Source organism: Lissotriton vulgaris, chromosome 4_1 (genome assembly GCF_964263255.1).
Source record: "Lissotriton vulgaris chromosome 4_1, aLisVul1.2, whole genome shotgun sequence".
Lineage (NCBI taxonomy): Eukaryota > Metazoa > Chordata > Amphibia > Caudata > Salamandridae > Lissotriton > Lissotriton vulgaris.
This window is the reverse complement of record NC_141691.1, coordinates 351848139-351871850: the sequence shown is the minus strand read 5'-3', so window position 1 is coordinate 351871850 and position 23712 is coordinate 351848139. Positions and strand designations below refer to the sequence as shown.

General features: G+C 44.4%; 1 protein-coding gene across 2 annotated transcripts in view; it reads right to left on the bottom strand.

Moving 5' to 3' along the window:
- LOC147718740 (sodium- and chloride-dependent neutral and basic amino acid transporter B(0+)-like) overlaps positions 1 to 23712 on the bottom strand; it is a 425103-nt gene that overhangs the window by 144536 nt on the left and 256855 nt on the right. For both annotated transcript variants that reach the window (XM_086918726.1, XM_086918727.1), the window contains one exon: positions 18165 to 18283. In XM_086918726.1, the coding sequence (XP_086774852.1) occupies positions 18165 to 18283 (119 nt within the window). The remainder of the gene's footprint in view (positions 1 to 18164; positions 18284 to 23712) is intronic.

Here is a 23712-nt window from a genome sequence, read left to right as displayed (position 1 = left end):
TTCGCCCACCTCTTCACTACAACACTTGTCAGGGCCATGTATATTTTATGTAAATGGGACACAAATGCAGTATTGGTATTGCTGTTGCGTACAAACAAGTACACCCCTGCATCCTTTACAGACAGTAGTGGAGTTTGGTGGATTTGTTGTTTAACCAGTTGGGCAAGCAATGTCCCTGCCATATCCCTCTACGTACAGTCTCTGGCAGGGGTTCAAATTGACAACCTTCTCCAATTGCCCAAGAGCTCATTCTTTCCTTGCTGCCATTCTGGAAGTTTATCCGGGTCACCTGGCAGCTACCTCTCTAGTTTGTGCAGTCTGTCCTCATGTATGTCTAAGCTCTGCCCCAGTTATTTGTTAAATCCCTAGATAGTCTTCAGCCACTCCCCATAAAGCACCAGTTTTATGGTGTCCCAATCAACTGCCCTGCTCCCCAGCATGATCCAATTTTCTTCGAAGTAGTGAGTCAGCATCTCATCCACTATTGCTTCCAACATTGGGTCCGAGAGGGCCTCCACTCGGAGCCTCCGAAGGAGGATTGCCATTTCTTGTGCTGTAGTTCTACACTCCCTCCATCATCCCTTTTGGTTCTGCTTTGTTCTCCCTAAGTTGGCAGGGTATGCTCAGACGTGGGTCCTTTGCTCACTTTGCCACTGGATTCAAGCTAGCCTGGCTGATGACGGCTGATTAGCCAGAAACCGGTCCCATGATGCTTGTTTCCGGTCCAGGGAAGACACAGCTTGGCAGTTCGGGCAGGACTGTTCCCATGGGGCACAGGGTCAGACTGATTTGCATATGGACATGTCTGAACTGAGGTGGTGGAGTGAGCTAAAGAATGATGATGGATTAAACCGAGATCAGTTGACTGAGGGTGAGTGCTTGCAATGTTCAACACTGTCCATCATCCCCTTTGGTTTTGCTCGCCCTAAGTTGGCAGGGTATGCCCTGACGTGGGCCCCTTGCTCACTATACTAATGGATTTAAGCTAGCCTGGCTGATGACAGCTGATTAGCTAGAAACCGGTCCAGGATGCTTGTTTCAGTACCAGGAAAGACATGGCTTGGCAGGGCAGTTCAGGGTAGACTGTTCCCATGAGGCACAGGGTCACACTGATTTACATATGGCCATGTCTGAACTGGGGTGGCGGAGTGAGCTAAAGAATGATGATGGATTAAACCCAGATCTGTAGACTATGGGTGAGTGCTTGAAAAGTTCAACACTCCGTCCATCATCCCCTTTGGTTTTGCTTTGTTCGCCCTAAGTTAGCAGGGTATGCCCAGACGTGGGTCCGTGAATGATGATGGATTAAACCCACATCAGTTGACTGGGGGTGAGTGCTTGAAATGTTCAACACTCCGTCCATCATCCCCTTTGGTTTTGCTTTGTTTGCCCTAGGTTGGCATGGTATGCCCAGACGTGGGTCCCTTGCTCACTTTGCCACTAGATTCAAGCTAGCCTGGCTGATGACGGCTGATTAGCCAGAAACTGGTGCCAGGATGCTTGTTTCCGGTCCAGGGAAAACATGGCTTGGCAGTTCGGGCTGGACTGTTCCAATGAGGCACAGGGTCAGACTGATTTGCATATGGCCATGTCTGAACTGGGGTGGCGGAGTGAGCTAAATAAGGATGATGGATTAAACCCAGATCAGTTGACTGGGGGTGAGTTCTTGCAATGTTCAACACTCCGTCCATCATCCCCTTTGGTTTTGCCTGGTACAGATCCTATCAGCAGTGGAGAGTAGCCAGAAAGGTACCCAGCCAAGCACGATACCTCTCTCTCTCTCTCTCTCTCTCTCTCTCTCTCTCTCTCTCTCTCTCTCTCTCTCTCACTCACTCTATCTTCCCCCCACCACCACCAACCCCAGTCTTCTCAGGGTGCCCCCAGTCAATGCCGGTTTGGTGTTAAATGTGGGAGGTCCTCGATCTATAGCACCATTCATGACGTAGCTGAAATCTCCCGCTAGTATGAGGTTGGCAGCCAGAAAATCAGTTGCAGCAGCTGCTACTTGTCTGCAGAACTTTAGGCAATCGACATTTGGTGCAGCACACTCACAAGGCCCAAATCTCTCCCATCCAGTGCCTAAAAAACAATCACATAGATGCTATCCCCATCGATTTTATGTCCCTTATAGCAGAACGGAATCCCAGGGACTACCCAAATCAGTGCGCCCGCACAAATCCAGAATAGGAAGTGGAGTAGAGTTGACCCCTCCATCTCTTTCCCAAATGCAGCACACAGTCCACCCAGACATGGGTTTCCTGTGGAAGGGCGAGCGAGACACCATATAATTTCATAGAGGTATAAACCCTACGTCTTTTTTCCAACTGCCCCAATCCTCTGACATTCCATGTCAGTAATTTCACCGTATTAACTGCCATCATTCATTCTGTCCCTCATAGCCTCCTTCCGGCCTCATTCCAGACTGCCAGCCAAGTTAGTCATAGGTGTAACATCAACAGATGCACAGTAATACAAGAACAATTCAGATTTCCCTAAGACAATAAACTAAGTAAATCACAAATTACACACAACTTACCCCCCTCCCCCAATGAGCAGCACAACCAAACAACCTAACACTGCAACTAGCAGGCTGGAGAACATCATGCACAGACCCATTGCCCACAAGTTAAACTTGTTGCTTTGCAAAAGAACCACAGTCAAGTGGGAGCAGCAAGGCAGAGTCTCTCAAACATCTCCCACCCCCGACTGTAGGCCTCTTTTCTATCCCCTCCAGCATAGTAAGCATACAATAAGTTAAAAATATAGTTTGCTGTACACGGGACCCTCATATCAGCGCTGTCCAATACTATTTTACCTTGTATGACAAACAACAATCAGGTCGGACAGGTAGGCTCAGGTGTGGCCCCATTACCCTCAGTCTATGAGACAGCACCACCTCAGAGACATACAGAATCTTCACTGAGGGGACATAGAGTCAAGGCGGGTGCACATTTGCACTGTTGCTGCCCGACCCTGGGGCTCCCCTGCATCGAAAGAACAATATGTCATGTCTGCACCACCTTTGTGTCCATGAGTGTGTCATCGGAGCAAAGAACAATCTGTACAGTCTGCCCGGGGTTATCCAGACTAGATGATCACATAATCCGCATGTGCATTCGTGGACCGGTCGCAGTGAAATGGGCCGGTCAATCTGGATGGGGATGAGCTAGCAAGGCAAGGAGCAGACTTCAGCTCCCTCCAACAACCCTAATGTGGGGTTTCCCTTTTCTGCCAGTGTAGCGACTGAAATGCTAGTTGCATCTGAAAGTCACCCTTGGCTTGAACAGGTTTATAGGACATGAACAGGCTTCCTTTTTTACTGGGATTTCTAAAAAGACTTGCTTACAAGTGGCATATTGATGGGGCGTGGCCAAGCAAGATGGCCAAGTAGGCGCACTTTGCGAGTTCTCGCCAGCACTCCTTCATCCTCTCAACATCCTGTGGCATTGGTAGCAACTGATGCTGGTAAACATCCTGAAAAACTGCACAGGATGATATGGAATGCTGCCTTAGTGGATCAGGTGGTGCAGTAGCAGCAGTGGGAGCTGAATGAGGATTGCTGCCACTGGCTCGGAAATTCTGGGCCTTTGAGGCCGGTCCGAATGATGGCGCAGTGCAGCCCCTGGGGGGCACTGCAATTAAAATTCCAGAGAGAGATGCGAGACGAAAAAAGCTCACCTGGGACCCAATCCAGCGCAAGTGTGCCAAAGCATCTGAAAGCAGAGGGGTGTGACTTTCGGGCCCAGAACTATGACGCTGGGGCCCAAATCACGGGAGACACTTGTGCCACAGTCCCCGGCTGACAAGAGGTGAACTAATGGATGCTGAAGCCCCACAAGAGGACTTGAGAGGTGCAGAGCCTAGAATGGGCTCAGAAGAAAACTGAATGCAAGCGCCCCTGTGACATTGCAAGCAAGGAGACCCTGACACTGAGGGTATAAAGTGGCACCCCTGACGACCGTCTGATGGGTGCTCTGGGTAGGCTCCTGGGATCGGGTCCGAGCCCTATGACAGAGGGGAGTCTCAGGGGTGAATACGGAAATGAGGATCCTGAGACTAGCCTGCCTCTCCCAAATCCTTGACTGCAGGCCCTGGTGCACTTGCGTTCCCAAAAGAGGTGAGTGCCTGTCGGTGTACAGCCGCTAAGGACCCTGCCTTTTTCTCCAGCTCATTGGGGTCTGCCTGTCTGCAGTACGGGATGAGACACAGAAAGGCTACACTGAGTGCATGTGGGAGTGATCCGGGTCAGCTGTGAGACCTTTGGTAAAATATACTTCCCCGCTCGCACACCTCAATGGATAAAGGCAACACTTGCCAAACCAGCACAGGCAAACAAGATTGCTAATTACACACATGTGCTACATCTAACCAGGTGCAGAGACTGGCAGACTCAACAGCGGAAATTCAAGGATGAGCTGGTGGTTACAATCGACTCTGTGGCATGCCTATCCGCACTCGGACACATCTCCTCTGTAATTCCATTGTACTCTGATACTTTCATTAGTAGCTCTTTGGCAACGCAGTGCAGCAGCCACTAGCCTTTTTTTGTTTCACCTTGCACTGCACGGCTTAACTGCCAGAATGGCAATTAGTCAAAATATGGATTTTCTGGCCAAGTTGGAAACAATGAAAGGAGATTTATTTCTCAATTTTTCACAAAGTATGTCTAGTCAACAACTCACTGTTACTGAAAGCTAAGCGTCCAGTGGTTCATAAGAGCTGCTGAATGCCAATAGAATAATCTTATTAATTGCAAAACCTCTACCACGCAAATGCATTTTATCCTCCTTTAGTGTGGCAATCCTAATTACCCAATGGCCCAGTTTCTATTCTCTCGCGTAGTCAGCTGCACATTTTCTTTTGTAGTAAACATCCCCGCCCAACCCTTTACTCAATCGTAATAACACCATCTTCTGTCAGCATTCCACTAAACTGCATTTTAGCAGCTAAATGCACTTCTACTATTGTTACCTTTACAGCCTCAACCAATACTGTCTGATCATCGATCCTGAAAATGAGAGCCATTCCCCTGAGATTTGCCCAAGATCATTAACCTTAAAAGCTTCTCTTTTTTTACTATTGTTGTTACTATAACCCTTTCCTTCATTGATATTTTTAAGAAGTCCTTTCTAATATCTCCTGTGCTGTAAATGTGTAGGTCTACATACAGTTGAACATATTTTTCTTTTGATGTGTAACTGTCGTATACTACATTTCTATTTCTTCTCTCTAGTTCTCAGCTTGCATCTCTGTTAACCCCTTATATTGGCTCTTTTTTGCATGATCACCCCATTTGTTTGACTGATGCTGCTATTTTCAACTCTATGCAGTGAGAGTTTACTAGCCAGACACTAGTCTGTGTGCTCTAACCCCTAAAACATGTCAAAATTGGCTCTACTGCTAAGTGGCATCTTTAACTTACTTCTAAGTCCCTAGTATACATCACAAATTATGCCCTAAACTATGCAAACTATGCAAGTTAAAGTCACTAGTGGATTGCAGCACACAATGTGCCACTACTAGACTGCATATGCAATTTTAAATCTGCAAATCCTACAGGCCAAAACAACCCCTTTTAACAGGCCTATATCCTCCTTTTAAATAATAATAAGTCAACCATCAGAAGGCCTAAAATGCCATTAGTGCTGGATGCATGCTGTATAAAAGCAGGACAAGTAAAAGCGTTATATTAAACATGTCCGTACAGTGCTAAGGCCCTACAAGTTATTTTCACTGTAGCAGCTGGTTTATCCAGAGGAAAGCATTGGGATACAATAATAAAATCAATAATGTTATCTCCACTAAGGAAACAGCTGATGTGAGAAAGTGCCATCTTTCTTGCATGGGTATTCCCCCATTTTTTGCTGAATTGCTGATGTGCTTTGAGTGAGTGTGCCCTGGGCTTCTGCCAACCAGTTGCCCAGGGCCTGTGTTCCTTCCCTAATAATGTGTTGAAACTAAAACTCAATTGGCGTCTCTGGCCACCTGTCAGCCCCTAGCAAATGGTACCCTTGTTACCCAGGGTATGGTGACCAGAGAAGACCCCTAAGGGCTGCAGCACTTATTGTGTCACCCTTAGGGGCCCTGTACCCTGGCACCCACACACAGCCTTTGCAGGCTGAGTGTTTAAGTACAGAACTAAACAGAGAGTCGACATTGTACACATCCCTGTGTGCCATGCCCACAAGCTCACTGCCATGGCATCCATCAGTCACCCCTCTAGCGGGGTGCCCTATGCCAGTGGTGTGGGCACAGGTGCATGAGCCCTGTGCCCCTACAGTACCCAGGGCCATTCCTGGGCACTGTAAGTGCAGTGCTGCAATTAAGAGTATATGGTGCTGGGAGGTCGTCATTACCCTTGGTGCCAGCCAGGAACCACAAATCCAGCCCACTCTGCACCCGCCGAGACTGGCCTGTGCCGGAATGAACCAAGCCCACAAGGACGTCCCCCTGGCAACTGTGACCCAAAGTCCAGTGCCCAAAGACCCGCCTCGACGAACCAGACGACGCCTGCAGCCTCAGAACCAGGGACCCTCCAACTGCGACCAGCTGAGGGTAAGATTTCCCGACGTCAAAAGACACCCCTGCACACGGCGCCCCACGGCCCCCTGTGCCCTCCTTTGGGGTACCTACCTCTTCTCCAAGATCCCAACTTACCTCTCGAAGAGGTGGTTGCACCTGAAGAAACTCCGTCCCCGAGCCAGCAGCCTTTGTTCACTTTTTAACTTTCGTATTGGATAACATTGAGCGCCCGACGGCTCATAAGCACCCTGCACCCAGCCGCCCGAGGGCCGCTGGAAGTGCAACTACTACCACACTCTACTTCCCCATTTGCCCTGAGTAAGTGACCAGGACTTCAGCTCCCACAGCCGCGTGGCCTGCTTGCTTGCAGCCACCAATCAAAAACCCCCTACCCTCCTTTGGATTGCATTGGGCCTACTCTCTCTCACCCGGCTGCCCTTGTGCTGCTGAGGGTGTAACTGCTGTACCGTTATGAGTCTGGGAGACCCCTGAGTCTATGCCCGGAACCTTAACTCCACCAGTCGAGTACTTACCTACAAGCCGATAACTCACTTTCCTTCCATAGGTTAACATTAACTGGTTTCGCTTGAAATTTCTTCTAAGTGTGGAGTTTTGAAACTTTAAAATATTAATCTAAAATCAGCCGCATACCGAATTACTGTCGATTTTTGCAAACTAGAAATATTCTTTAAAAATCGTACCAACTATCACACCGTAATTACGTAAGTGTCTTAGGTAGAGGTCCCAGTGCTGAACCTAGGAGTCCAGTACTGGATTACAAAAGTAACAAGAACCTACTTTACCTGTGACTTGAATTTCCTTCCATAGGATAACATTGCTTTGTTTTCACTGAAAAGTTTTTAAGTGCCAACTTTGAAAATACATGAATATTCTTCAGAAATCACCACTTTAACCAAAACGCTTTTACTTAACTGTTTACAGCTTAGGTCCCAGGACTGAATCCAAGATTCAGTCCTGTGGTTAGAAAAGTAATCCTTAAAGTAATCAACGGCATTTATGTAGAAAACCGCATTGAGCTCAATGTTAAATTGGGTTTAAAACTGTGCTGCCTATTACAACCACTGTAGCTATTATATTTACAAAGTCTATTGCCTTTTTGCAAAGTAATTACCTAAAGTCACTCATATTGGGAAAAGTATATTTTGATACCTGTTGGTTCTAAAATAAAACAACTATATCTTTTGATATAAAAACAATTGGCCTAGAGTTCAGTTCTTGAGTGTGTGAAACCTTTTGCTGACTAAGTGTGTACAACAAATGCTTTATACCGTCCTTTTATACTGCCTTACTGCTCGACCAAGCTACCACTTAAGAGAGTAAGGTTATATCTAACTTTAACCTCTGCCTTTCCTCTGGGGACTGGGGACTCTATACACACTGTACCTTACTTTGGTCCAGTATATATAGAGCCACTTTCTTACAGCTGCAAAGTTCTTACTTGGAGTTTTAAAATTATTTATTATACACCCAATCCATTGCTAAAGTCAGATTTTTCACAAATAGTTTGCAAAAGATACTTTTAAAAAGTCACCTTATACCTGCTTAAAGCATCTAGAAGCCCATATGCCTGAGTTTCAAACTGTCACCCAGGAGATTAGCAACCCCTTTGATGGGGTGTGAACTTGTTCTTAGAGCTGGGACAAAGGTCTTGGGTATGGGTTGGGGAGGTGTTTGTTCCTCTGACAGAATTACCATCTGAGGCATCAAAGAACAACAAGGGCGAAACCGGTCCTGGGTAGCTTTTTATCCCGTTTAGGAATCCGGGCCTGGCAGGCCGGGCAGAACTGTTCCCATGAGGAGCTGGGTCAAGACTGATTTGCATATTCCTGGTCCAAAATGAGGTTGCATGGTGGGCAGAAATCGAGGGATTGGGATGGAGCCCCAGTGGAGGAGATTTATTCATGCATTCCATTCATCACATTGGTGTTTTTGCAGAATTGTGATCTGATCAGTGTTCAGAAACTTAATTAACTTCAAAAAGCCTACCCTGTCACCTGGAAGTGTAACTAACACCTGGGTCTGCCCCCTCCTTTGTTCCTCTAGTTAGACAGCCATCATTCCAAGTGGAAAAGGAGGTTCCCCAGAGCCAGTTTTGAGTGACTATATAGCGGAGATGCTTCTCATCCCCAAGGGCACACCCTTGGGGGAGGGCACAAGAGCTCTGCACAAGTGAAACAAGGTTCTTCCAGGTTGGATTAAGATAGAGAGGGACACTGTGGGATTGTTTGCAGTAGGGCACTTAGAAACAACTGGAAAGGTGGGTAGGGGTATCCCTGGAAATGTGTTCCCTATCGGTTAGGGAGGGGCCAGGAGTCACCCTAATTCACAGGCTAATGCCATGCATAAATGTGGTATCCCTGGACACACTCAACGGGACACTACTAGACCTGTGGAAGTAAGAAAAATGACTTTGTCTGCTGTTGAGACCTTTGAGGAGACTTGAAAGGGTGGGCCTCCTTCCACTTGTGCTTAGTACAAAGAAGTGAAACCCTTTCCTGAAGAACCCTGCTGGACAGTTCCAACTGGACCTGCCCTAGACCTTGCTGGTGGATTCTGCGGAGTGAGACTTGACTCTCAAGTGCTGTTGTCCTCTTGGCCATGTCAAAGTGTATACCTCATGACATCCTGAAAAACCTGGGACTTTGAAAATCTTTGGCTCCAAAGACCTCCAGGGGACTGGATAAACCTGTCAAATTAGTGCAACGAATGTGCATTTCTGCTGGGCCAAAGATTCTCGTTGCTCCCACTTGGAGCTTTTCCACAGCAGCAAATCTGTTTCTGCAGGATGTTGTGGCAGAGGTATCTAGCATCATGGAGTCCTTTTTGGCTACAGCTTGCAGTCATGCCCCGCTAGAAGTATTGGAGCACCAAAAAAGTGACTAAGTCCAAACATATAAATCTTCACCAGACGAAGGCACCAAAAGTATCCGGCCAGTGAGGGAGCTTCCATGGGCATGAATTTGGGATTTCTCCTGCTTTGAGCTTTCCCACGAAATGTCAATGGTACCACTGTGATTTTGTCCCACCTCTATTCAGCCTTGTGGAGTCTTTCTCGGCCAAAGCCAGCTGCCTTACCCAGTTGAGAATTTTTGAATTCCATATCAAAGACTAAGGGCCTGATTCAGATGTTGGTGGATCTGGCCCCTCCAATGCCTTTCGGATGGTTTTCCCGCTGCCACCTTGGTGGCCCGCTTGCTGTATTTAGATGTATGCAGGCTTCTGGAGGGATTCTCCTTCTTGTTGCTACGGTAGGAAAAAGTGGCTGTTGGAGGGAGTCACACAAACATTACACCTGTGCCGATTATGATGTGCCTTTCTGTCAAGGAAACTGTGGTGGGAAACCTCCAAACTCGAATTGGCGGAATTGAAGAAAAGGAGATGCAAACATACCTTTATTTATGCTTCCCTCTTTCATCTTGTACACTATTGTCCAGGTCCTGCCTGTGCTGCCATCACGTAACCATGACGTTAAATGACGCCATTTATGCAGTAATCTAAGGTAGGCTTTCATCTCACATGTCTTACTATGAATCGTGTGTAAAAAATTTCTTTAGACTCGTGTATTTTTATATTGCTCCTGCATTAAATTTTATTCGAAGTCATGCATACGTGTTCATCTTACAACTTATCGTGGTGTACACCTGTATTGACACAAAATTCATTTGTTGGTGGTGTTTGTAGGTGTTTTGCTCTAGGTACCTATGGATGTACATGCAACAGTGTGTGTATGTTGTTGGTGTACTATGCTTTCTGTTAAAAAAAGGCCATTACACATACCCTACATATACATTTTGACCCATTCACAACATTTAAGTGTAGTGAGGCAATAATGAGTAACACCTACTTGTGTCCACATCATCAGGGACTCACTCCGTCAGGAATCCATCACCAAGACACTGGCAGCACGACGGGGATATCTAAATCACCTCAGCGCAAATCCACCAACCTTACGGCAACAGAGTTTTGTTAGCCAGCAGAGAAGACCAGCGAGGTGGTGGGAAACAGCATGTTGATGTCACATCTAAATACAGCAGGTGGCAAGCCATCAGCTCAACAGAGTTCTTTGAACTACCGCCACATCAGGATGACGGTAGTCGCGCCAAGATCTAATTCATGCTCTAAGTCAGTAGGTAAATCTATTGACCTGGACAAATCTGTTCTTTGTATCTGATCCGTGCTGCATCGTAGAAGGTTTTAAATCATGCCTGCAACCAGATTACCATGGTGTGTGAGGAATGCATTTTGTCGCTATTTTAATTTAAAACTTTAAAAATATATATCTCTGGTTCACCTTATTGGATCTTTGTTATTTTGGTGTCACTTTGTTCATCAAAATATTATCTATGGGTCCGATTCACAAAAGGAATCTGAGACAAAATCTTATCTTTACGACTTTTGGTATTCACAAAAGGCATATAGGAGTAGTAACGTTAGGATGTTTTGCTGGTGGGTGAAGACCGTTGTCCCTGAGACTTCAGCAGGAGGCAAGTTCTATCTCAAGCCCTTGGAGATCCTTCACAAGTTGAATGAAAGTAGCACAAAGTCCCTTCCCCTTTTTAGGTCTCGCAGAGAGACCTATTGCCGCCCATCCACAAAGCTGACTTTTACGATGAGGATTTTCAACAGTTCACGTGAATCACGAGACCACAAGCTCCTCGTGCACGAGCTTGCATTCGATCATCAAAGGCAGCCCAGTCTCTCTCACACAAGCTTCTCCCAGCAGCTCTTCCCGCTCCGCCCCCTGTTCTCCGCCCCATGCTGCATCAAAGGCTTTTTTAGGTGCACAACTGTGCGCTAGACACTCGTGAATGGCAGCTTGCCATCTGTGGGGGAATTAATCCAATCCCTTCTCTCCTGGTCTTCCCTGGCAGCCCTCGCCCCTCCTCTCCCTTCCCCCAGCACCCACCGGCCCAGGCACCTTATTTCTCAGAGCCCCGATCAGCATGCTGCCGTCCGCTCATACAGTTCCAACAGCTCCGAGCTCTCACCCTCTCCTTCCCAATATCTCCTTCCCAATCTCTCCCAGCCGCCTCAGTCTCTCCTCTCTGCCTCACCTCCTCCCCCTTATCTGACTAGCTTCCCCGTACTGACGTTTTCTCCTCAGTCACCTCTCACCCTAGTTCCCTCCCTCCGTCTCCTCTTCAGGCTTCCTCACACATACAGAGACCCCTTTCCCAGACCCATGATAAACCTCATGCAGCAGCGCCTCCTCCTTGGGATGCAGCTGAAGAAATAAAACCCATTTGACTATTTTTTTAAGGTGCACAACTGTGTGCTAGAAAATCGTGAATGGCAGCTTGACCTCTCTGTGGGAATTAATTTGCGCAGAGGTTGGTTTGTTGAAATTTTGAAGCTGTCATTTCTGGCAATGTAGTTCGTCAACGTTATGAATGTATTTTTGTTTTCAACATGACCCACATAAATGCGTCATTTTTTTTCTCCATTTGTCTTTTGCCCCTCTCTCGCTTTTGTTGCTTGGCAAACAAAGCGTCTTGTTAGTTATTTATTTAGGAGGGCCCAGGAGCTGCAAAATGTTACTGGTCAACGTGTTTTTTTCCTTTGTGCATTGTGTGCGCTTTTCCCCTTTTTCCACAATTAAATTTACCGTCCAACATGTTTGAATGATAAATGTCCACTAATGCGCCATGACACATGCACAAGCACACATCAAAAAATAGACATGAGCATGCATCACAAAGCCTTCGTGCACAAAATGGAGTTATCTTACGATAGGCTTTCTTCAAAAGAAAACCCATATCAAGACTGATGACCATGTGTGCGAGCGCCTCCTCCTTGGGATGCAGCTTAAGAAATAAAACACATTTGACTATTTTTTTTTTTAGGTGACCAACTGTGCGCTAGAGACTCGTGAATGGCAGCTTGAACTCTGTGCGAGAATTAAACCTATCCCTCCTCTCCTAGTCTTCCCTGGCAGCCCCCGCCCCTCCTCTCCCCTTCCCCAGCACCCACCCGCCCGGGCGCCTTATTTCTCAGAGCCCCGATCAGCTTGCTGCCGTCCGCTCATACACTTCCAGCAGCTCCAGGCTCTCACCCTCTCCTTCCCACTCTCCCCCGGCCACCTCTCTCTCTCCTCTCTTCCTCACCTCCTCCCCCACATCTGACTAGCTTCCCCGTACTAATGTTTTCTCCTCAGTCACCTCTCACCCTAGCTCCCTCCCTTCGTCTCCTCTTCAGGCTTCCTCACACATACAGAGACTCCTTTCCCGGACCCATGATAAACCTCAGCAGCAGCGCCTCCTCCTTGTTATTTTTTATTTACATCTTAAATAATTAAATAATGGCGGTCAAGCATCTAGTCCTGTGCGGCTTGTTTTAAATTTCTCACACTCTGTGATCTCCCTCCTCCCTCTCTTCCCCCCCGCACTTCCCTCCTACTATTTACTCCCCAGGACGTATGTTATCTCCATCTCTGACGGTGCCAGAGACTCTCGAGCAGACTGTAACATCTGGGCCAAGCAGGCAGTATTCCTCCCTCGGGAAACTGTGCCCCTTCTCCGAGCCGCAGGTCCTACCCTTCACAACCCCCCCACACACACAACCCCACACACACACACATACACAACCCCACACACACACACAACCCCCCACACACACACATCCCCACACACATACAGACAACCCCCCACACACACAGACAACCCCCCACATACAAACACAAAACCCCCACACACACAACCCCACACACACACACCACCCCACACACACAACCCCACACACACAACCCCACAACCACAAACACACAACCACACACACAGCCACACACACACAGCCACAAACACACACAACCACACACACACACAACCCCACACACACAACCACACACACACACAACCACACACACAATAACACACACGCACAACCACACACAACCACACACACATATCCACACACACATACCCACACACACCCACACAACCACACTCACACAAACACACACAGCGACACATACACAACCCCACATACACAACCCCCCACCCACAAACCCACACACAACCCCACACACACACAACCCCACACACACACACAACCCCACACACACAGCAGCACACAAAGACAACCACACACCAGAATAGCAAAACATAGCATAGCAAAACAAAACATAGCATAGCATAACAAAACATAGTATAGCATAACAAAACACAACAAAACCTAGCATAACAAAACACAACGAAACATAGCATACCAAAACACAACAAAACATAGCATAGCATAACAAAACATAGCATAGCATCTGAAAGCATAGCATAGCATAACAAAACATAGCATAGCATCACAAAACATAGCATAGCATAACAAAGCAAATCATAACAAAACATAGCATAGCATAACAAAACACAACAAAACAAAACATAGCACAACATAACATAGCATAACAAACAAAACATAGAATAACAAAACAAAATCTAGCATAACAAAGCATAGCTTAACAAAACACAACAAAACATAGCATAACAAAGCATAGCTTAACAAAACACAACAAAACATAGCATAACAAAACATAGCATAGATTAACATAGCATAGCAAAACACAACAAAACAGCATAGCTTAAAAAACACAACAAAACATAGCACAACAAAACATAGCACCACAAAACAAAGCATAGCATAACAAAACACAACAAAACATCACAAAACAAAACCTAGCATAACAAAACAAAGCATAGCATGGCATATCATAACAAAACACAACAAAACATAGCACAGGATAGCATAACAAAACATAGCATAGCATAACAAAACATAGCATTACAAAACACAACGAAACATAGCATAACAAAACATAGCATAACATAACATAGCATAGCATAACCTCATAGTTGCTATGGAACGTCCAGCTCCAGTGCTGGACGTTCCATTGCGCAGGTGAGGTTCGAACGTTCAACGTCCGACGGCAGCACTACGGAGGTAGTGGTGCCGTCGGCCGCCGAACATGTGCAGCACCTAAGGGGATAACAAACAAAACATAGCATAACAAAACAAAATCTAGCATAACAAAGCATAGCTTAACACAACACAACAAAACATAGCATAACAAAACATAGCATAGATTAACAAAGCATAGCATCGCAAAACACAACAAAACAGCATAGCTTGAAAAACACAACAAAACATAGCACAACAAAACATAGCACAACAAAACAAAACCTAGCATAAGAAAACAAAGCATAGCATGGCATATCATAACAAAACATAGCACAGGAGAGCATAACAAAACATAGCATAGCATAACAAAACACATAGAAACATAGCATAACAGAACATAGAATAGCAAAACAAAACATAGCATAGCATAACAAAGCACAGCATAACAAAACAAAGACACAACATAGCATAGCATAACAAAGCACAGCATAACAAAACAAAGACAAAACCTAGCATAGCACAACAAAATATAGCATAACACAACATAGCATGGCATAACAAAACAAAGCGTGGCATATCATAACAAAACACAACAAAATATAGCATAACAACTAGTACACTCTCTATCACCATCACTCCTATCTATCTATCTATCTATCTATCTATCTATCTATCTATCTATCTATCTATCTATCTATCTATCTATCTATCTATCTATCTATCTATCTATCTATCTATCTATCTATCTATCTATCTGTCTGTCTATCACCCTCACTCTATCTATCTGTCTATCTATCTATCACCCTCACTCTATCTATTTGGCTATCTATCTATCACCATCACTCTATCTATCTGTCTATCTATCGCCATCATTCTATCTATCTGGCTATCTATCTATCGCCATCATTATATCTATCTGTCTATCTATCACCATCACTCTATCTATCTGTCTATCTATCTATCGCCATCACTCTATCTATCGCCATCACTCTATCTATCTATCCCCCTCCCTCACTCTATCTATCGCCCTCCCTCTATCTTTCTATCGCCATCCCTCTATCTATGTTTCGCCCTCCCTCTATCTCTCTATCGCCCTCCCTCTATCTATCTATCGCCCTCCCTCTGTCTATCTATCGCATCACCACAGCATCACTCAGGGGCACCACAACATCACTATGCGCTACCACAGCATTACTGAACACCACAGCATCACTTAACACCACAATAGCATCAATCTGTGCAGCCATTCAACAACTGGTTCAAATATGTTCTCTCAATGTTTCAAGCTTTATTACAAATAACAATTTTTTTTTTCTGTTCCTGGATTTTTGTCACAATAAAATACACTGAACATAATCTTCACAAAAGTTATTTACAAAAATGTAAGCTATTGCCACTATAAATGACAATAACTTTTATTTAAGTATTCATTCTTAAAAAAAATGAAAAGCCATTGTTATTTGTAATACCAATACATCTAAGTCACATAAATACAACATATATTGCATTACAAATGCTATAGTTGTCACATTTGCGAAAGTTATAACTATTGGCATTGTAAATGACAAAGCTATTAATTTTGTTGTTTTCAAAACCAACACATAAATAAAAGATTTGTCATTTACAATACCAATAGCTCAAACTTTCCTAATGCGAGACCTATTGCATTGCAAATGCTTGTTTTGGCAGTCAGGCAACCTCTGCAGGCCAATGCACCAGACAGCACTCAGCTTAGGGATAGTCTCTTCCTTGGTTCCTCTGGTTCCTCTCCTCAGCAAAGGTTTCTTCTTGTTTCCCAAAGTGATCTAAAGTTCTGGGGTCTAGGTCCCCTCTTTTATACTCATTTCCCTTTGTTCTCTGAAGGTAGAGAGGCCTTTGCCTAGTCCAAACCAGTTCTGATCAATCCTGGAGCACTTTGTTGACAAGATTCCTTCTTTCCTTTCACAGTGTAGGCCAGGGACATCAGACCTCAGGAGGTGGAGCCAGAATTGTTGAGGGAAAGCACAGCCCTATTCAGGTCCCAGGTGCAACTCCTCCCTCCCATCTGCATGCAGATCTCTCTATTCAGCCCTGTGCTGACTCACCCTGTCTCCTGGAATGCCCCAGCCCCAGTCACTCAAACTCCAGACAAGGAATACACAACCTAGCAGAGGCAGGCTTGGATGGTTAGGCAAGAAAATACCAACTTTCTAAAAGGGGTATTTTCAAACACAGAATGTTAAAACCAACTTCACTAAATGCATTTTATCATTCTGAGTTCAGGCATACTAAACTCGAATTTCTACCTAGCTCCCTGAGTCAGTTAGGATTATAAGATGTAATAATCAAACTGCACATTCTGGCCTATGGGGAATAGGTAGCTTTGCAATAGTGTAAAACGAAAATGGCAGTAATTCACTATTAGGACATGCCACACACACCAGAACATGTCCTACCTTTTACCTACAATGCACCCTTCCCTTGGGCCTACCATAGGGGTGACTAATATGCAGAAAAGGGAAGGTGTAGGGACTGGCAAGTGGGTGCATTTGCCCAATCAACATGGTGGTACCAGACTGCATACAGGCTCTGCAATGGCAGACATGAGGCACACTTTTACAGGTTGCTTCTGTGGGTGGCACAACCAGTGCTGCAAGCCCACCAGCAGCATTTGGGTTACAAGCCTTGGGCACACTCAGTACACTGTACTAGGGTCTGACACATAAACCAAACCAACCAATCAAAGAACCACTAATCCATACATCAATTTACCATAGGGAGAGCATATGCACTTTAGCACTGATCAGCAGTGGTAAAGTGCCCAGAGTCATAAAACCAACAAAAACAGGTCAGACAAAATACAGGAGGAAGACAAAAAGTTCAGGAATGACCTTGCAAAAAGGGCCAAGTCCAACACATTACATTACCAAAATTAACGATTTTTTGTTAACAACAGTGCTTGTGACTTATACCCCACAAAGTACTAGTGCACACTCTGTGTGCATGCTTTAATTAAAGACATAGAATGCATATCTTGGAATATGACGTTCAGACATGATCCCAAGTACACCATTTGATGAGACAAACTACGCCTTTGGAAGAAACAAATCCCAGGAGAGCAAATACTACACAATTTCAAACTAATGAATGAAATACCCTGTGCTAGAACACTCTGTTTAGTAACACACACGTCCAACCCTCAAACCCACAATAAAGAGCCATTGTTGCAGATTTCTGTTTGACCTTGCACATATTATTAAAATGTGCATTAGCATTTTTTTCCTGAAATATTATCGGTGGAAGCTAACAGTACTGAAAGCAAAGTGAATTCTGAGATACATGTACAATTTTTTTTTGAAACTGTACAATATAAAATTTTATAAGGAAAACGTAAAGCAGAATTTGTATTTCAACAAATATCAGAATATAATCAATACATACTTCATAACACTTCATGCAATGAATACATGTTTTTCAGAATTATTTTTATTATTATAATCAAAGGAGATAAACAATGTAGAGCAATGTGCGACATAAAACTTAAATCATTTTCATGAGTGCTTCCAGAGAAGTTTAATGTCTAGCTGGCATAGGCATCAGTTACTACAACCTACAATGAGTACTAGAACAAGCATCCCATGTTTCTACTAATGATACGATCTTCTGCATGTAATGCTCACATGGGTAGAACAGGAGAAAATAGGAAGTAGCAAATGATGACTAAGATGTACAATGTTGAAAAATAGGTAAAATCATACCTGTGTTACACAGGATAGGCCAAGAAGAAATAAAACTACACAGCAACCAGCAGTGATAGGGATTCTCATTCTTTTCATCAGTTGTGGATATGCGTCTTGTATGGCTGTTGTAATTGTTTCTGCAGTAAATAAATCATTGATTTTAGCTGTGAAGAGCATTGTATGTTGCTATATTATTCTGTGTCTATTTAGAAGCTTATGAGAATAGCCAGATTCTCCCAATTTGATTCTGTATATATACTGGTCTTCCAACGCCTATAGAGTCTATTGTTTAGCAGCTTATACATTTACAGTGAGAGAAATGTCTTATGCATATGTTGTACCAGTCATCCCATACCATTCATTAACAGGAAAACAATGACTGCAACATATATACAAGATGGGTCCTTACCAGGCTAAGACACATGTGAGCATGTCTCTGTGCATAGCAGTATAACAGAAGTCTTACAACACTACATTGTGTCTATACAGCATCAAGTGATTCAGAATGTGTTTGCACCACAATTTGCTCTTCAGGATAAAACTGTCCTCGTCCTTTATGCCAACCACCTCCTAAAACCAGCTCCTATGCTCGATTAGTCCCATTACTGCATCATCATTAAACTCCATTTTATGGGATCCTTATTCTCTAAATTCCCTAACTGGGGTACACAAATTTCTGCTGACGTTGAGCCACCAGATGTTTTGCTTTTTATTCATCTGGGCACTGTACTCTAATAGGGACTGAGGTCTGATGCACAGCCTTAGGGACACTATTTGCTCAATAGAAAATGGCTTACCCATTCCTTCCAATGAAACTTCTGTTGAGATGAGACTAGCCTGATACTTTGAGGGATCACTAGGCTCTTACCTAGAGATGCAGATTAACAAGTAACTGTAAACTGATTTTCCAGATACCAGGGTCAGCTTTGTAAATGTTTAATTCTAGGTGTACATGGGTTATGAAGGCTTGGATAAAATGTGTAATGTTTTTCCATATTCTATTCTGGCCATTAGTGTGATGTGACAAGCCAATGTTGCAAGGCCTACCAAACCCTAGAGGAGCAATATTAAAATATACTCCTGCTAAATTCTAACTTCTGAAAGCATTGTGAATTTGGGAATGAAGTGCCCACGTGTGAAATCACTGTTAAATCATCTCAATGGAAAATATAGTGCCTTATCTAGAATTTAGAAGACAAGATACTGTGGTTGTAGAACTCCTGGTTCCCATTCTCTGTTTAGAGTCAGGGGACTCACCCTATTTCTGACAGCAGAGGCTCAGCTATCCCCATTGGTAGATACTTCTGGCTGGCATCACAACTGACACTTGGCCTTTGGTCATAGTACTTCAAACTGTTCTCCCTGTTTGGATTCAACTTTCCAAAGTGATATATTCCTGTTTGGAAACAGCAGAGACAACATGGTGGTCTCAAACATGAAAACAAATAAATAATCCTCACATGTTGGGAAAAAATCTCTAACACGCCAGTATTGTTGTTTTATGTTTTTTAATAATAAACTCTTGCTTAGGGAGCTAGTTTTTTCAAAAAAAAAATATCTGCTTTGCAGACACATTGTACATGACAGCTGCACAGCAAAGCTTGAGTGCCTCATATGAAAGTCCTGTGGTGGCAGCTCTGCTTAAAAGACAGGGCTTTTTGCCTGCCCAGTTGCGGCCCTCATGTCTCGCGTGTGGGAAGCTGGTGCGGGAGTGGTTGGCGGGGCCGCATTGGTGGGGGGTCATAAAAAAACATACCTTTGGGTCGGGTCCTGCGTCTTCTCTACTCCTGCTCTCCTGCCTCCTACAGGAAGCAGGCAGCCAGGCTCCCTCCTCTAAGCCAATCACAACGCTGCATTGCAGGGTTGTGAGTGGTCTGAGTGCTATGACACAGCGCTAAGCCAGGGGCTGGAGGGGTGGGCATGTTCTCCATGCAGGCTGAATGTAGAAGGGGATTGTGCGCATGACTGGTTTGGGCCACCCGAAAAGGACGACCCCCCAGTCATTGCCCACTCATGAGTGAGCAAACCACTCCTCCCCTGACGTGCTCCGTAAGCAGAGCAGACCCCCCCTCCTGCAAAAGCAACATAAAATAGTATAACTAAAGGTTATTACCATTTTATGCTTTTGCTTCTCGCACTGCGAGAAAGCAGTGCGGCCTCACCCGCCTGATGGACATCTGTAAATATGGTGAGCTGTTCTCGCCTGGCCGAATGGAGTACAACCCTCTAAGCCATAAATAGGCCCAGGCTAAATGTTTGTATGATTTATTTAATTACTGGCTGAAATGACTAAGTGTCTGGTAGGAAAATACACTCAAGACGCATTCAAGAGAGAAGCATCTGCCTTTTTCCTCTTAACAACTGAGAGATGATAAAGCACACTTTGTTCTTGACCAGAGGAGAGAGGTGTGAAGTACTCTAGCAACATCCACCTTTGTGTTGCTCAGATCTTGTGGGATCCACTTACATTCCTGACTATGATAGCGGTATGCTATGGTTTTAATAACTTTGCATAATAAATATTTCAAGTAAACTCTTTTTAAAAGGACAAATTGAAGCCATGATGAAAAGATGATTGATTTTTTTTCTCTTTTCAAATATCAAAAACATATTAAAAACGTAGACATCTACATGCAACAACCAGATACACAAATAGCCAACACATGTTTTACAACAATATTTTTTTTAATTGCCACTTCTCTGGGCATGACAATAATTTATAATTTAAAAGAAGAATCTGTAATTTGGTACAACAATTTTGAGGTGACAAAAGCTAATTTGATGCAAGTATTTTTGTAGCTATGGTCAACCTCCTTGGGGCATGATAACCCACTGGCTGGACATGAAATGAAAAGGGTATGGGTCATGTTGGACCTGACATCCTTGGTGTAGTAGTGCCCAGACTTTTTGTCTTCACTCACCTATTGTGTACTGAACTCCTTTTTGTTGGCTTTAGGACTCTGTGCACTTTTCCTTCCTAACAAGTGGCAAAGTGCTTGTGCTCTCTCCCTAAACCTGGTACAGTTGTTATACATCCAATTGGCATACTCAATTTACTCATACGTCCCCAGCAAATGTACCCAGGGCATATAAAATAAATGCTACAAGTGGGCTACAGCACTGCTTGTGCCACCCAGCCAAGTACTGTAACATGTCTCAGGTTGGCCACTGCAGGCTTTAGTGCAATTTTAAACTGCCATTCGACCTGGCAAAATAAATCTTTTGCCGGGCCTAAACCTTCCTTTTTAATGCTTATAAGTCACCCCTATGGGAGGCCCTACAGATTCACAGGGCAGGGCGCATGGCATTTAAAAAGCAGGACATGTGAACTTAAGTTTCACATGTCCGAGCAGCAAAAAACTCAAAACGTTGTTTTCACTGCAGCAAGAAGGCTATCTCTCCCACAGCCTAACACTGGGCTACATACGTACACCTAATAAGTATTAACTCAAGGCCATGACCAATACATTACTTACAGATGTTTACATATACATATTTACAAAAATATATACAAATGATTGATTTACAATTATTTCCTCTGGAGAATGATTGTGAAGATGACACTAACCTATTTAGAGACATGCATTATTCCATAATGATGCAAAGGTCATTGTTCTTTGCCTGAAGCTGATGTACGGCCATGGCATATTTAAGCCAGCATTTAAGTCTGTGTTTATATTCTGTATTGTCAAAACTTGCACAGAGCCTGCATTTTTGGTACCAGTGCGCCTTAATAAAGCATTTTAAATATAAGAATGAATCATCTGCACTATTTTCTTACTGCACCATTCACAAACTACACAGTACATGCATAATGCAGAACTCCTTTGCTTCTTCTCTAAAGATGTGTGTGGAGCAGTAGCAACTGGTACCCCAAATATGTTGTGGGGCAATCAACCACTGACCAGCATGGCTTTAAGTTCAACACCAAAGCTTCAGTCATGGCTTGTTATAAACTGTGTTTATAACGAACCACGACTGAGAACTCTGGTGCTGAGGTTGAAGGCAGTGAGAGTTGGTTACAGTGCTTGTCAGTAGGAAATAATAAAAAGAAATTACATGTATTTACCCACTCCGCTGGCTTGCCTCCCCGGTCCTCTGCTTCAGTCCCTCAGTGATTGTCTGCAGCAATTGAATTTACCACACCAATTGAGATGCTGTTCTAATGCTGCTGATAATGTTAAGCAGCATAAGAGCAGTGCTAGGATTGGCTGAAGGGGGCTGCCTCGACACTCCCTCAAGACAGCTGGGTGGAGTGGTTTAAAGTGCGCATGTCAGGCTGACCTTCACAAGACAGCTTGCCAGTCTGACATGCGTACTCTAAACGGGTGGAGAGAGCACCATTCCCCTTCTGCCAGTCAGAAGCAGTGGCATTGACCCCAAAAATGGATCGTGCTGGGAAAAGGGATAAATAACATGGTAATAAATTCGCTTTATCACAATTTTATTCTTCACCTTTGCAGCACTGGCAGCAGGAGAGTGACGCTTCTCCGCCCCGCTGGAGGGGCAGCCACTGGTGTGGAGATCAGCACGTGATGTCACAAGGGTGCACTCCAGTTACCTTATATGTCTGATGTCAAAAGGAGAGGCTTGGAAACATGCACTGAGAGCGTTGCTACAGGCACTCACCATCACCCCAATATTTTCTTCAAGTGATGCTAATCGCGCACACTTTGCAATGTACTGTTCCACACGTGTTGCTCAGTTACATTACATGCCCCTAGTTGCTAGATTATGTAAATGCAACTGTCTTTTGCATTTACTCATTCATGCTCTCTTTTCAAAGCTTTTTTTGAATCCATGATGTTTTCATTTTTAGGTCTGGCATTAGCCAAGACCTTTCGACTTAACTAAAAGGATATGTGTAATATACTTACTGACAATGGAGTTAGTCCAGCCCTCATCATTCGTTTTGTCTGTTATTTCTACTGCCCACCGTAGTATGTGGCTGGTCGGGCAATGGGTCAGTCCACTTCAGTCATTAGCTACCTACACTTGAACATTAAAGTTTGCATACAGCATGGCAAAATAAAACACACATTGGTAAAGCCAAGAGGCTTTAGGCTTATTGGGCTTCATTTATGAGAAATGACGCATCGCTGCGTGAAAACAGCGATGCCTCACTTTTCACTGCGCACTCCTTGCGACACCAATGATGCGTCATATTTAATGTATGACGCATAATGTCGCAAGGACTTGCAGATACGTCAGTATTTCTGACGTATCTGTAAGCGCAAAGTGACGTATTGCTGGAGTGTGTCACAAAAGTGACGCAACTCCAGCAATGCGTCGTTTCACATGGGGAAAGCCCCATGTAAAAGGGCTTGTGTCAGTCTTACGCCTGCTGTGAGGCAGGCGCAAGATTTTGACGCAACAGCATCCTAAAAATGATGCAGTGAAATCTCATAGATTTCACTGCGTCACTATTACGAGGCTTTTTGCGGGGGAACGCCCCCTCTGCATACATTATACCTGACGCAGGTATAATGTGGCGCAGGGGTTTAAAAAGTGACGCATCTACCTAGATGCGTCACTTTTTAAATATGGCGCAACAAGGCGCATATTT